The 14,968-nt window shown below is 43.2% G+C and overlaps 1 protein-coding gene across 1 annotated transcript in view; it reads right to left on the bottom strand.

Moving 5' to 3' along the window:
• The window catches only part of NIBAN1 (niban apoptosis regulator 1), a 160,322-nt gene that overhangs the window by 5,518 nt on the left and 139,836 nt on the right, over positions 1-14,968 (bottom strand). Inside the window, exons 9-13 of the mRNA XM_082613765.1 lie at positions 12,023-12,210; positions 8,872-9,033; positions 7,155-7,265; positions 4,447-4,554; positions 764-875 (exon numbers count right to left, since the gene is read on the bottom strand). Of these exons, the coding sequence (XP_082469891.1) occupies positions 764-875; positions 4,447-4,554; positions 7,155-7,265; positions 8,872-9,033; positions 12,023-12,210 (681 nt within the window). The remainder of the gene's footprint in view (positions 1-763; positions 876-4,446; positions 4,555-7,154; positions 7,266-8,871; positions 9,034-12,022; positions 12,211-14,968) is intronic.

Genomic DNA, 14,968 nt, shown 5'->3' with positions numbered 1-14,968 from the left:
GTGCTGACGTCTTTATACTCCTTGTCTCACTGGAGGAGCTACTTGGACCTGGGGCTTGTGCTTGGCCAGCTTTCTTTGTGGAGGGGTTTTGGTGATGCTCTTTGTGGAGACCAGATATACGTCTCAGGCCTATAGTTTTAGCGATGGCCCTCTCCAGCCTATTTCTATCCAAGTTTTCCTATCTACACTCCTATCCCAAAGAAGGACTGATTCCATGGGACACTGGGTGCTAGAGTCTTAACAAGACTCACAGAGGACGGAGTCGTCGCCCAGTGTCTTTCTGTCCAGCTGAGCGGAGGTGGGGAATGTGCTGAGAGCAGAGCAGCTGGGAAGCCCTGCGACTGAATCACCCCCTCCAGGCTCGGGAGGGGTTGTGAGCCTGTGGCTAAGAAGAGAGCCCTTTTTCCTCTGTTCTGTCTGCAACAGCTGGAGGAAGATAGCTGTTCATGAGACACCCTGGGTTTAATCTCTCTAAGCCTTAGTTTTCTCATCTGAAAAATGAAGCTTAAAAATCTCATCTCACAGAGTCCTTCTCTGGATTGAAAGAGAAATAATATCTAACGGGCCAGTGGAGTATGAGACAAATCATGACTGCTCAGGGGACGTCCCTTCTGTCCCTGTTCTCTGTCTCCCCAGCTCCTCATGTCAATTTCCTCTTCCCCTTTCATTCCTGTTGATAAAACCTAGTTGGCCTCCCAGGGTCCACTCAGGGGTACTCCCCTCTATCTAGAGCTTTCTCCAGCACCAGGGAAAGCTTCCTTACCTTTCAGAGTTTCATCAAGGAGGATCTGATGTAAAATCTCCTCATAGACATTTTCAACATGGATCATATGGGTGTGATCTGCAAAGATGAACTGCTCATATTTCTGAAGCTCCTGTAGAGGAAGAGGTAAGAAGACAAAGGGGACAAAGCATGAGATGCCAGTTCTCAGAGGAGCTATGGAAAGGACGGCTGTGACTTGTGATCCCCCCCTTGGAGTGTGATGCATTGGTCATTCCCCTTCCCTTTCCGCAGGCACCATTCCGTGTACTGGGGACATGCTCTATGCCCTTCGAGGGGCAGACACCAGAGATTGTGATCATCTCAAGGCCTTGTCAGTGGGTCTGGGGCCCTCCTTTTTTTTTTTTTTATCATAACCAAAACATTTCCTCCCTCTTCTGCTTCTGCTTTTTTTTTTTTAAATGCCAAAAGTAATTTACTAAGGTATAAGTTATACCCAGAAAAATGCACATATTTTAAAAGTACAGCTCAATGATTTTAAATGTATAAATATACTCATGTAACCATAACCCAGATCAAGACAGAAAACACTTCCATCACCCTCATACCCTTTTCTAGTCTACACTCCTCCCACCCCAAGAGATAAGCACTGAGCTTGTGTCTATCACAATAGATTAGTTTTTCTTGTTCTTTAAAATTACATAAATGGAATCCTATATTCTTTTTTTGTGTTTGTTTTTTGAGATTCATCCACGTTTCCACATGTAGCAGTAGCTTATTCCTTTTTATTGATAAATGGCACTCATGGGTAAACTAAAATTGTTTATCTATACTCCTATTGATGGATATTGACTGCTATGTACATAACTGCTATGAATATTCTTATGCATGATTTTGTGGATTTAGGACTTACTTATCTTGAGTGTCTCACCTAGAAGTGAGATTGCTGGGGCCTAGAGTAGAGGTATGTTTAACTCTCTTAGGATGGGACCCCTTTTCAGGTGTGGAGAATCTCTAGTCAAGGACTCTTCAGAAATGTTCTCCTCTTTCCCTCCAACTGGCCCTGGAACTCACTGATTCTATCTAAGGCAATCCAGGCATCATGCAAAATCCTTTAACACTTCCTGCTTTCCAAGAGTCTCCACCTGGCTTGCCTGTTATTGGTATGAGGTCAAGTCGTGGATCAGAATGAACTAAATTATATCCTAATGGTTAACTCAGTAATCCTTACACCTGATGGTGCTGGTGGAGGGCTCCTGACACCTGGTTCTTAGAGAGCCAGGGACTTAGCAGTGGGATTCAATGCCTTTTGCCTGGAGGGAGAAGATTTACAGCAGGTGATCAGAAGCCACCATATTCAGACAACTCTCAGTGCTAGGACTTGGGGGTCTGTAGCCCCAGACCAGATCACAGTGGGTAATAATGGGACCCCTTTATACCCACCCTAGGGAAAGCCACAGGACTGAAGAGACATGAGCTTCCATGACCTCAAGAGGGTCTGTGAGACAGAACAGACACACAGAAAAGTGCCACATGGGAAGAGCATTGCCCAGGAACTGGACACTGCCCTGGACTAGCTGTGGGGCACTAGGCAAGCCAGGTCACCGCTCTGCGCCTCTCTCTACCTCTGCAAAATGAGGGGCACAGGCTCATGTCTGCAACACCTTTCATCTCCCCATGTGGTCTTCCGCTCCTTAGTCCCCTGACTGTTATTCATCCCTCAGGACTGGGTGAAAACACGACTCTGGGAAGTCCTCTCTGCCCCCATAGGCAGAGTTGGGCACCCTCCTCTGAATTCTGCTATCACTCTTCCCCACAAGGCTTCTGCTGTGCTCATCACAAAGTCCACTGTGTACCTGTCTCCTGCCTCTAGGCTGTGAACCCCAGGACAGCAGGGACACTCTCCTGGCACAGCGCCTGGATCGTATTTGATACATATTTTATATATGTTTGCTGAGTAAATAAACAGTAGACCTTTAAACTTTCAACCAGCTAAATAATTCTGCAGAGAGGAATCATTTCTAGGGGAACTTATTGTGATGCGTACAACTTTACAAAACAGGTCTTCTATACTGAATTGATCAAACTGTGACATATATTTAATTCCCTGGATCCATTAAATTGGAATCCCTGAGGGTGGGTCTGGGAGAATCAGAATTAAAAAAAAAAAATCTCCCCAGGCAATTCTAAGGTGCAGCTTGGGTTGAGTACCGCAGATCTTGGAAGCTGTGACTTAAAGGACCAAGGGAAACACACTTGAGTAAAATAGAGAATCCTTCTCTGAAGCAGATGCTCCCCTAATTTATTTATTCTGTAAATCCAGATGTTTTTAAATTTCTTGACCCTGATACAATATCCTTCATTACTGAAAACGCTGGGCCTTTCTCTTGAAACCAGTCTCTCTTGATTAAAAATCACAAGAGCCTCTTACAGATTGGGTACAACTCTGCAGATTCCTGGAAAAAGGGGAGCAGACTGGAAGGGGGACTTTCCTTACTCTTCTCCCCTCATGGGAGGACGTGGCTCCAAGGACCCCAAACTGCCTTTGGAATTGGAAAAGAAAAATAAGCAGAACATCTGCATGCAGACATGTCCAAGGTGGACTGAGTCATCCTTTGGATGGCTGGACTTTTCTATCCACATCAGGCAAGAGACAATCATATAGACAGATTCTTTACTGCCCTGATTTGATCAAATCCTTTTCTATGAAAGAAATATACCCTCAGAAATAAGTGCCAGGTCCTAGAAATGCCCATGGTTTTCTGAAGAAAAACAGCATTTACAGACCGTTACTTAGCCCCTCAGGCTTCCTCATTTGTGCAATGAGGATATAAATAGCACCTCCTCATAGGGTTGTCATGATATCATGGAGACAATCCATACAAAGTGCCAAGCACATGGCAAGCACTTATCAAATGTTCACTGTATCACCCTAGGCTTCTCAGTCTTAAGAAGGATACTGCAAAGTATTATAATCTCCATTTTTCTTGATGAAATCTAGGCCAAGAGAGAGGAAAAGTGACTTGCCCGAGGCCCCAGAGCTCATACACAGAGGAGCTGGGACTTGAACCCAGGTCTTGACCCAGTCTCCACAGTTGGCTCATCCATGACCCTGCTCTACAGACTAAGTCTCATCTTCACAATCATGGCTGTCACTGGTTGCCTAGCGTTCGTGGCAGCTTTAAATGGTTTCAGTTTCATTGATTTCAGTAAGCGTACATTACTGGATTTAACAGAACAAATAGCCTTCTGTAATCGTGTTACTTAAGGTCTCTTCATGGATGTAGAGGTCAAGTTTCAGAAGACACGTTGGACCTATGAGTCACACCATAATGAGGAACCCCTGGTATCCTCAGGCATGCTACGGCAACTCTTCACTTGGCTCAAACTCTGATGATTACCCTTTGAGATTTTGTCTTGTCCAAGGGTCAGCAAATCCAGCCAGCTGCTTGTTTTTGTAAATAAAGTATTATAGGAACACAGACTGCCCATTTGTGTATGTATAACCTATGGCTGCTTCAGTGCTACAACAGCAGAACTGAGTGATTGTAACAGAAACAGTATGGCCGTGAAGCCTAAAATATTTACTATCTGACTATTTATTGGAAAAGTTTGTTGACCCCTCCCTGGTCAAATACTGTTTGTAAGCACATCATGACCAAAAAAAATTTTGCTTGAACTTCATAGGCAACAACAGCAGGCTCTGGAGTAACCCATCCCCTTACCGGTTTGCACACGGACGCCAGTGCCTTCTGCACGGTGGGAAGTGTGATTTGAACCAGCGCCTCTTGAAATATCCTCTTCCGGATGGTGCTGCTGTCATAATCATATTGCTGTCAATACAGAGAGAGAAACATAGGCTAAATAGCAACATTACAATCTGTTCACTTTTGCTTACACAAAAAACTCAGCTACTCACTTCGTCTCCCTTTCCCCCCCTAATTTCTGAGGACCCTTGTGGTGTTCCAAGGTTTCAGAGATCTTTCTGTGCAATTCTCTCACACTCTAAGTAAAGGTTATGACCGATAATGACCCATCTTACCCTCCCCTCTTACACATGTGGAAACTGAAGTAAGATTAAAAAAAAGAGGGACTTCTGTGTTAGAAAGTTGAAGACAGAACTGGAGGATGAGTTACTATTTCATCACCCCATCCTGAGTTGGTCCATGGGAGTCACGATCATCTCCTTCCTTCACTCTACATCCTGAAAGCGGGATTGGTAGGTTGTAACGATTTCCACAAGGAAAGAGAGCATCTGGCTCACAGCTACATTAGCACCATGGCATGTTAACCAAAGAAGTGCAGTATCTGGAACTGGAAAGATGATGATTCACTCTGTTCTACGTGGAACATCCAAACCTAGAGGCCAGGGTTTGGTTTTAGGTGTTGCTTTAAAGTGGGGAAGGCACAGACAAACTGGAGCATAGTCACAGGCACGTGAGCAGAATGGTCAGGCCAAATAAAGAATGGTTAAAGAGATTTATACTGGAGATAATAACTTGGGGCAAAATCATAGCTCTATTCAAACAACCAAAGGCTACCATGTGGAAGAAGGACATGAACCAAGAGGGTAGAACTAGAATTGCCAGTGGTGAGAACTTTGGCTTAGCATTAGGAAGTATGTTCTTGTAGTTAAAAGTGTCTAGGGGGCTTCCCTGGTGGCGCAGTGGTTGAGAGTCTGCCTGCCAATGCAGGGGACACGGGTTCGAGCCCTGGTCTGGGAAGATCCCACATGCCATGGAGCAACTAGGCCCGTGAGCCATGGCCGCTGAGCCTGCGCGTCTGGAGCCTGTGCTCCGCAACGGGAGAGGCCACAACAGTGAGAGGCCCGCGTACCACACAAAAAAAAAAAGTGTCCAGGGAAGAGATGGACTGTCCTGAGAGGTAAAAACTGTGTTGATGTGGCAGGTGGCATTGACATTGGGACCATCTTTTCTTTCTCAATGGCAGGTTCAATATTTTGTGTGTTACCATGACAAATACTGCTTTTAATCTCAATGATTTGGTTGCCAGAGTTTCCTACTGCCTGTGAGGCATTAAGTTCAGGTCTGAAATTCAGGGACCATCTCCTAGGCTCTGTGAGACTTCGATCTTCTGTTCCAAAGCCCTGCTTAGGGGAAGTAGGTAATAAAAAATTAGTGGACTAGGCTTAGGGATAGTTTTAGCTCTAAGCTCACCACGGACTAGCCTGTTGAGCTTATGTAAGTCATGTGATATCTTAGGAAGTCAGTTTCCTCATCTCTACAATGGAGACATATTCCAATGATCTCACAAGTTCTTGTGAGGATCAAATGAAACAGGTTTTTAAAAAAATTTATCTTGGCTGCGTTGGGTCTTTGTTGTTGCGCGAGGGCTTTCTCTAGTTGCAGCAAAAGGGGCCACTCTTCGTTGTGGTGCGTGGGCTTCTCATTGCGGTGACTTCTCTTGCTGCAGAGCACGGGCTCTAGGCGCACAGGCTTCAGCAGTTGTGGCATGTGGGCTCAGTAGTTATGGCTCGTGGGCTCTAGAGCACAGGCTCAGTAGTTGTGGTGCAGGGGTTTAGTTGCTCCGCAGCATGTGGGATCTTCCTGGGCCAGGGATCGAACCTGTGTCCCCTGCGTTGGCAGGCGGATTCTTAACCACTGTACCACCCGGGAAGTCCAGGTTGTTTTTAAAAAAGCTTAAAGGTATGACCTATATAGGTAAGCTCCTATTATTACAGCCATTTTAATATACACTTATGCATGAAGCACATTTAAAACAATTTCATGGGCTTCCCTGGTGGTGCAGTGGTTGAGAGTCCGCCTGCCGATGCAGGGGACACGGGTTCGTGCCCCGGTCCGGGAAGATCCCACATGCCGCTGAGCCTGTGCGTCCGGAGCCATGGCCGCTGGGCCTGTGCATCCGGGGCCTGTGCATCCGGAGCCTGTGCTCCGCAACGGGAGAGGCCACAACAGTGAGAGGCCCACGTACCACAAAAAAAAAAAACAAAAAAAACCCCCCAAAAACAATTTCATAAAGCAGGTATCATGATGGTTAATTTAAATAGGTTTTACTATACTGTAAACTCCTCGAAGAAAGAGGGTGTGCCTTGCTTATTTTTATATTCCATGCAATACCTATCACAATCCTTTGCTTATAGTGGATAGCCAATAAATATCAAGTCCAATTGCTATGCAAGTAAGCCTGGACACGTCACTTCTGGCTGAGCAAGTGACAATGATGCTGAGGACCTGTGGTCCCTAAAGTAGCCACTAGATGGCAGAATAGGCATGAAAGTCGTGGGGGAACTGCTGCTAGGTGATAGTCACGGGTGTCTCAGGCAGGAAAGAGAAGGGGAAAGATTTGTAAAAGGGGAGGCAAGTGAAACAGAGAACTTGGTATTTTCCACTTAACAAAACAAATGGGTCACATTCTTGCTTCGTGCTTCCTACAAATGAGAGAACAATTTTACCTTTAAGACTCGGAGCTTAACCTTCTCGATGGCGACTGTGGTTTTGGAGGCCTCTCCTTGGAGATGTGGGGAAAGCAACTGCTCAAAAGTGAATACCGCATTCTCCATTAGCTAGAAACCAAAAGCAACACAGAAACAGACCGCAGTTACAGGCTGGGATCACTACCCTCTCCAAGTCTAAATCAACTTGGAGAGAAGGAGACGATGACCACCAAAGATGGTCACTACCCTGTGGGTGACCCAGGGCAACAGGTCCTCATCCCACTACATGGATTGTGAGACGCATAGGCCCATGGCCACAGTGGCATCAGTAAGAGGCTGGGAAGCGCACACGCGCACACACACACACACACACACACACACACATACCTATGCATGTATGTACACATGTATGTATCTTTTCTTCTCATCTCTTCTCCTTCCACCCTTAACTGAGAAACCCAAGACCGTGGGGTTGAGGATATCATCATTTCCTGTGGTCATCCCCCTCCTGTGTTCTCTGGTGCCTGTGGTCAGGGCTTAATGAAATGAGGTGGCCCTTTAGTTCTGCACCTCCACTTTCAGATGGATGTAAACCATGCCAGCACATCTCTCGCTCCATTTTCCAGCCTCCCACCCTACTTCTCTTCCTTTCTCTGCCAGGCTGGGAAGGGAGGCAGGGTCAGAGCTCAGTGGAGACCGTGGCTGACATGCTCATGGGTTAGGGAACGGAAGTAGTTCAGATTTCTTATTCTCTGCACTTGCGCCTGTACCTGTTTCACCAGGGTCCAGTACTATCAAAGGGACTTCAGTCAAACCGTTGACCTATTTTGTTCCTTGTCTGTCTTTAATCCCTCACAACTCAGAGGTTAGATAATAAAGTGTGCCACTTAATCCTGCCTATAACTTTTAAGAAGAAAAATCTCCTTTCTTCCCCAAGCCTGTGATCCAAAAGCATCCAACACAATACCTTTCTCTCGGCACTTTCAACGCTGTAGCGAATTTATCTAAGAATCTGTCTCACTATAAGCTCCCCAGAGTGGAGTCTGGCACAGTGTCCAACCCACAGGAAGCTCCCTTCGAACATTTGTGAAGTAGAATTGTGCTCTTAACGGCTTCAATGATCACACCCTTCCTTCATTTAGAAAGCATTAGAATATGGAACGAGTTTGGGCTGTTCACTCCTGCCCTGGAGAAAAAGTTTCTTGTGGGAAAAAAAAGGAACCTGTCAAGGAGACCCAAGAAATCCAAATTTAAAGCTGTGATTGACTGATTGATTGATTTACTTTTAACTAGGTTAGGGAATTGATTCAAGCCACTGGTTCTCCATCCTGGTTGCATATTAAAAGCAGTAGGGATGGGAGTGGAAGAAATTTTTTTTTAATTACCAAAAAGATAATATCAAAATCACTGGGGGTGTGGCCTAGACATCAGTATCTCTTAAAAGCTCCCAGATGATTCTAATCTGCAGCCAACATTAATAGCACTGATTTGACAAATCAAGTAATTATCAATTAATGCTACTTTATTTCCCTGAGATATCTCTTCTTTATGATGCTCATCAACATGGAAGAAAGATGAGCCAGCTGGAACAGCACAAAATATGTCCTCACTCAACATGGTGACTAAAGAAAGGGGCCTCATTTCCCTGAGCTACACTAGTACACCTGTCTCATTTGCCGCACTTGTTTCTCTGCTCCCCCATCCTCATCCACATGGACGACCTCACCGCCCCTACCTCTTGCATGTAGTTCTGCGTCCTCTGGACCACCAGGTCAATGTGGGGGAATCTGAAGCGGCTCTTGAGATCCTGCAGGTGCTCCTGAAGCAGGTTGACTTTACTATAACAAGGTTCCATCTTCACGGAATCCAATGGAAGATTCATAAGCCGGTCTAGATGCTGCATTTTGGTGAAGGGAAAAATGACACACCTTCAGACTTAGGAACTATATTACGTGACTATTACATTTTACATAAATTCTAAACAATCACACGTTATTAGACTGAATCACTTCTCAGATCACTATATCTGTGACATCTTCATTGTCTTACTTCCGTTCTTGGATGGGTCCTTAGGGCAGCTCTATTGCTAGGATAGAGATTGGTAGAAGAACCAACTAGACGACGGAAGCTCCCAGGGCCGCATTCAGTGGGGCTCAGTCTTGTCAAGCTCTTGATGGACTCCAAGTACCCACTTCCAGAGCTCAAGAGGTCAGGACGGCTCTTTGGCACATGAACTGCTGTTGGCTCACAAGCCTCCAAAGGCTTCTTTAATGAGTGACATCCCTCTCAGAAAATCCCAGGGAGTTCAGGATGCCCCCTGGACTCTAAGGGTAAAGCCAGAGTCCCCACAGTTCTCTGAGGCTCTGTCAGTGCCCAAGGGCTTCCCTCTGCTAGTGGATGGGGAGGCGGGTGAGATAGGAAGAGGCCTAGCCTAGAAGAGGTAGCCAGTTTTAAAACCTGAGGTCCCCCCTCCTCTAGTTTGTACAAGTGATAACTTGATCGATGAGGCCATACGACTTCCAGCAAGAGGACAGCAACTGACCTCATCCACTAAGGACCTCAAGTATTATCAACATAGTCTTACACTATGAGTGTTTTTGCCAACAGAATGCATCTTATTTTCAAAGCTTATTTAAAAGTAATTTTAAAATTGAATATTGGAGATCTAGAATAAACAGGAGGGTGGATGGAGAAAAAGAAGACAGAAAGAAAGGTGCTGAAAATGGAGGCCTAGGGAGAACTGGGGAGTAACACAGTTAACAGGGTGATTGTGAATAATACAGGATGTGCTGTCTGAGTTTCAGGTCACAGAAAAGAGATAAATCTGGAGTTCTAGATTTCTCTAAACAAGAATTTAACAAAGGGACTTCCCTGGTGGCTCAGTGGTTAAAAATCCGTCTGCCAATGCAGGGGACATGCCACGACTACTAAGCCTGCGTGCTAGAGCCCATGAGCCACAACTACTGAGCTTGCATGCCACAACTACTGAAGCCCGTGTGCCTAGAGCCCATCCTCTGCAACGAAGAGTAGCCCCCGCTCACAACTAGAGAAAGCCTGCGTGTAGCAACGAACACCCAACATAGCCAAAAATAAATATTAATTAATTAATTAATTTAAAAAGATACAGAAACTTGGTTATTTATAAGAAAAAAAAGAATTTAACAAGGGCCCACTTTCATTGTGCTTGTAAAAGGAAAATATTACTCCCTTTAAGAAGTGAGTTCTGGAGAACCTCACTGAAGTAGAATTAATGACCAAAAGCATGCTGTCAAACTTGCCCCTTGACATATAATTTGTAATGTGTCTATTTTTTAAAATATCAATTAAACAGACAGGAGAGGAAAAATCGATCGGTTACCACTTTGCTCCTGTAAGATTGGCAGAAGTTAAACAAGTGATTCCCTAATGCTGACGGGAATATAAAGGAGAAAGTCCTCTGCCATGTACAATTGGTAGAATTGTAAAATTTTAATTCTTTTTTTGGGAAGCAAATGGAAACATCAGTTAACATGAGAAATATTCCTACCTTTCAACCTAGCAATCCTGTCCTAGACATCTATCCCATAGAAATAAAAGCATCAAAGTAAACGAATATATATAACAAGATTATTTATTGCAGCTTTGCTCATGGTGCTAGCAACATTTGGATGATTGAACAAATCATGGTGTATTCATACATGAAATATTATGAGGTTATTACAAAAAATGATTTAGAGCTAGAACAGTTAACTTAAAAATTGTTTCATGAGGTATTTTTGAATGAGAAAACTGAAAAGCAGAGCAGTATATATAATATAATCCCATTTTTCTAAGAGCAAACTACCTAAAAAAACATAGCCTACAAAATGTGTGTGTTTTATAGGCTATATGAGCATGGAGAAAAGCACAGAACAACATATGCTAAGTTGTTAACATTAGTTTCTTGAGTGGAGGGAGGGGATATGGGGGGAGAAGGGAGAGTAAAGTTAAGTTCAAAAAAAGGCTACAATAAGAAACCTCAATATTTACAAATGATCTTGTTTATATACAATTTTGTGTATGTATGCATTAAAAAAAAAAGAAAGGGAAAGAAACAGGTGTCTGGTTTTATCCACTGACTTGTAGGGATGTCTATCGTGATACGGCAAGTGTAAAACAAAGCTGCCCAGTTATGTCTGTCAGTGATTCTCAAATTTTAGGATACATCAAGTCCTCTGGAGGTCTTGTTAAAACAGACTGCTGGGCCCTACCCCAGAGTTTCTGATCTGGTAAATCATCAGTGGGGCCTGAGAATTTACATTTTAGCAGCCATATGATGATGATGATGATGGTCCAAGGACCATACTTTGAGAAACATTGGTTTTTATCATGAGTCCATACTTTTGGAAGCAAACAAACCAACAAACAGAATTTATATAAATGAGGATATACGTGTATATATTTGTATGAACAAGGGAGAAGCAGATGAAAACACATACTAAGCTATTTATATTAGTTATTTCTGGGAGTTGGAAGTGGAAAGGGCTTAGGAGTTGGGGGCGGACTAAAATTAGGTGGGTATGGGTGATGGTTTTTAATTTTGCCTTTATGTAAGTATTTTTGTATATTGTTTACCTTATACAAGCATGTTATTATTTTTGCGACTTGAAAACCATTAATAAAGGAAAGCAGGTAGATGGATGGATGAATGGATGAATGAATAATGTGTTTGAATGAATCGCAGAAAGGCTAGATGAATAGATGGAAGGGCAGCTGAATGGAAGGAAGGAAAGAAGGAAGGGAGAGAGGGAGGGAGGGAGGGAGAGAGGGAGGGAGGGAGGAAAGAATGAATGAATGCAGATAAAGACCCACAAAAAAGCAGTCCCAGGCAGACAATTCACACTCCACTCCCTGGCTTCATATCCTACCTCCTTTAGCTGGGCACTGTCTTTGGTGGTCTGAAAGTTCTGGTTAAGTTCATCCACTTCTTTTTCAAAGAGTGAGCGTACTTCACTGAATCCTGAGCTCACCGGTCCCATGAGCTCCTCCAGAATGGATGCCAGGAATGGCTGCACACTCTCTGCACAACTTCTCTCTGCTGGCTGAGCCACCATCGCTGAGGTAGGAAATAGCCAGAAAACTGTGAGTGATGGCAAAATTGGATTCAGAGGCACTGGAGCGGGGCCAGGCTGGACAGTGCCCCACAGAGCCATTTAACAGCCAAGGCAAGCTCAACTGGGCAAGAGAGACCAACACAGTGAGTCCTGTGCCAGCAGTCACCAGAATGGAAAACCATCAAAGAGAATCTCTCTTTGAGAATTGGAACGAGGAGAATCTCTCCCCTCCCCAAGATTACCTCTCCCCTGGGATGACATGCATTTTTCTGCTTGGTCCCTATGACTATATAATGCCTATTACAAAAAAAGAAAATGCCAATGACCCATCTATTTCCTATCAATCATCATCATTATAAATTCATCGTTTGTCTTCTAAAAACACAATTTATTAAGTTTTAATTCATTTTTCTAAGAGTTAACCAGTCGATATAATTCAATTTCCCTCCCTGCTTCTCCAGGGCCTTTTTAAAAACTCAAGTACCATCTTTTTGTGGGGCAAATGGAAACAAATTCCAACTGGTTTGCCACCCTGCCTCCCATCCCCACCCCCAATTTTAAAACACACGCTATTTTTTAATCAAGGATGACATGCTTAGTGACAGAAACATAAAGAGTACAGAAAATCATAAAGAGGGATTAAAAAAAAATGTAACCATACTCTTACTTCCCAGAGGAAATACTGTCGTTTGATTGACTTATTTATTTAATTTTTCAACATCTTTACTGGAGTATAATTGCTTTACAATGGTGTGTTAGTTTCTGCTTTACAACAAAGTGAATCAGTTATACATATACATATGTTCCCATATCTCTTCCCTCTTGCGTCTCCCTCCCTCCCACCCTCCCTATCCCACCCCTTTGGTGGTCACAAAGCACCGAGCTGATCTCCCTGTGCTATGCGGCTGCTTCCCACTAGCTATCTACCTTACCTTTGGTAGTGTATATATGTCCATGCCACTCTCTCACTTTGTCACAGCTTACCCTTCCCCCTCCCCATATCCTCAAGTCCATTCTCTAGTAGGTCTGTGTCTTTATTCCCATCTTACCCCTAGGTTCTTCATGACCTTTTTTTTTTTTCTTAGAATCCATATATATGTGTTAGCATACGGTATTTGTTTTTCTCTTTCTGACTTACTTCACTCTGTATGACAGACTCCAGGTCCATCCACCTCACTACAAATAACTCAATTTCGTTTCTTTTTATGGCTGAGTAATATTCCATTGTATATATGTGCCACATCTTCTTTATCCATTCATCCGATGATGGACACTTAGGTTGCTTCCATGTCCTGGCTGTTGTAAATAGAGGTGCAGTGAATATTTTGGTACATGTCTCTTTTTGAATTATGGTTTTCTCTGGGTATATGCCCAGTAGTGGGATTGCTGGGTTGTATGGTAGTTCTATTTTAAGTTTTTAAAGGAACCTCCATACTGTCCTCCATAGTGGCTGTGTCAATTTACATTCCCACCAACAGTGCAAGAGGGTTCCCTTTTCTCCACACCCTCTCCAGCATTTATTGTTTCTAGATTTTTTGATGATGGCCATTCTGACTGGTGTGAGATGATATCTCATTGTAGTTTTGATTTGCATTTCTCTAATGATTAATGATGTTGAGCATTCTTTCATGTATTTGTTGGCAATCTGTATATCTTCTTTGGAGAAATGTCTATTTAGGTCTTCTGCCTATTTTTGGATTGGGTTGTTTGTTTTTGTGATATTGAGCTGCATGAGCTGCTTGTATATTTTGGAGATTAATCCTTTGTCAGTTGCTTCATTTGCAAATATTTTCTCCCATTCTGAGGGTTTTCTTTTGGTCTTGTTTATAGTTTCCTTTGCTGTGCAAAAGCTTTTAAGTTTCGTTAGGTCCCATTTGTTTATGTTTGTTTTTATTTCCATTTCTCTAGGAGGTGGGTCAAAAAGAGGAGCGTAGTAAAGGTCCCGATTCATTAAGTCTGGATACGACATGGAAATCTGCATTTCTTTTTAAGTGCTAAGGTGATTCTCATGATTAACCAGGTTTGGAAGCAGCAATGCAGTAAAGGAAGTTTGAGTTGGAGGAGGCTTGAGCTCACTCTGTGGATGGAAGTCTAGCTTTGTGGAACTCTTTAAGTCACCTAACCTCGTACGGGATCAAAGAAGTACAAACTCATCTCAGTGTCCAGGCCCTCATTTTACAGATGTGAAAAAGGGGGCCTGGAGATGTTAGCTGATTCAACCAAGGTCACACTCTAATTTTCAGATCCAGAATTATAATTAAAATATATTTCTTTATTTTTATTGGCAAATAACTTGCTTATGGTGAGACAAATGGCCACGTTCTTATTTCAATTTGCAAAAATATTTCACACAGTTACAAAGGATCAGACTGCATCTTACTCTGAGAATCTGAGATGACCAATACTATTGATACTATGAGTAACTCACAAATATTTGAGATATAAAATATTAACCAGGTCATGCAATTACTAGGGAAAAACCCCTTTCTATTGTATGATTCAAATATGAAACAAACTATGACTCCTAAAAATAACTTACTTGATACCAAAATGCAAAATTGTTTGCCAGGAAGATAAATGAATTATTTATAAATTAACTCTGAGAGAAGAACTATTTGAAAAGTGTCTAATTGAAATTTCAGAATAATCATGAACACGGGTAATATACATAAAAGATTTAGCAGCTGGCTGATGTCCACTGCTGCATGGGGGCAGAGAGAGACACAGGGAGGGGTCGTGGAAGGCCATGCTCCTCTCTGC

Source organism: Mesoplodon mirus (genome assembly GCF_964341445.2).
Source record: "Mesoplodon mirus genome assembly, chromosome: 3".
Lineage (NCBI taxonomy): Eukaryota > Metazoa > Chordata > Mammalia > Artiodactyla > Ziphiidae > Mesoplodon > Mesoplodon mirus.
Note: the sequence above shows the minus strand (reverse complement) of the source record. Positions and strands in the feature narration are given on the sequence as shown.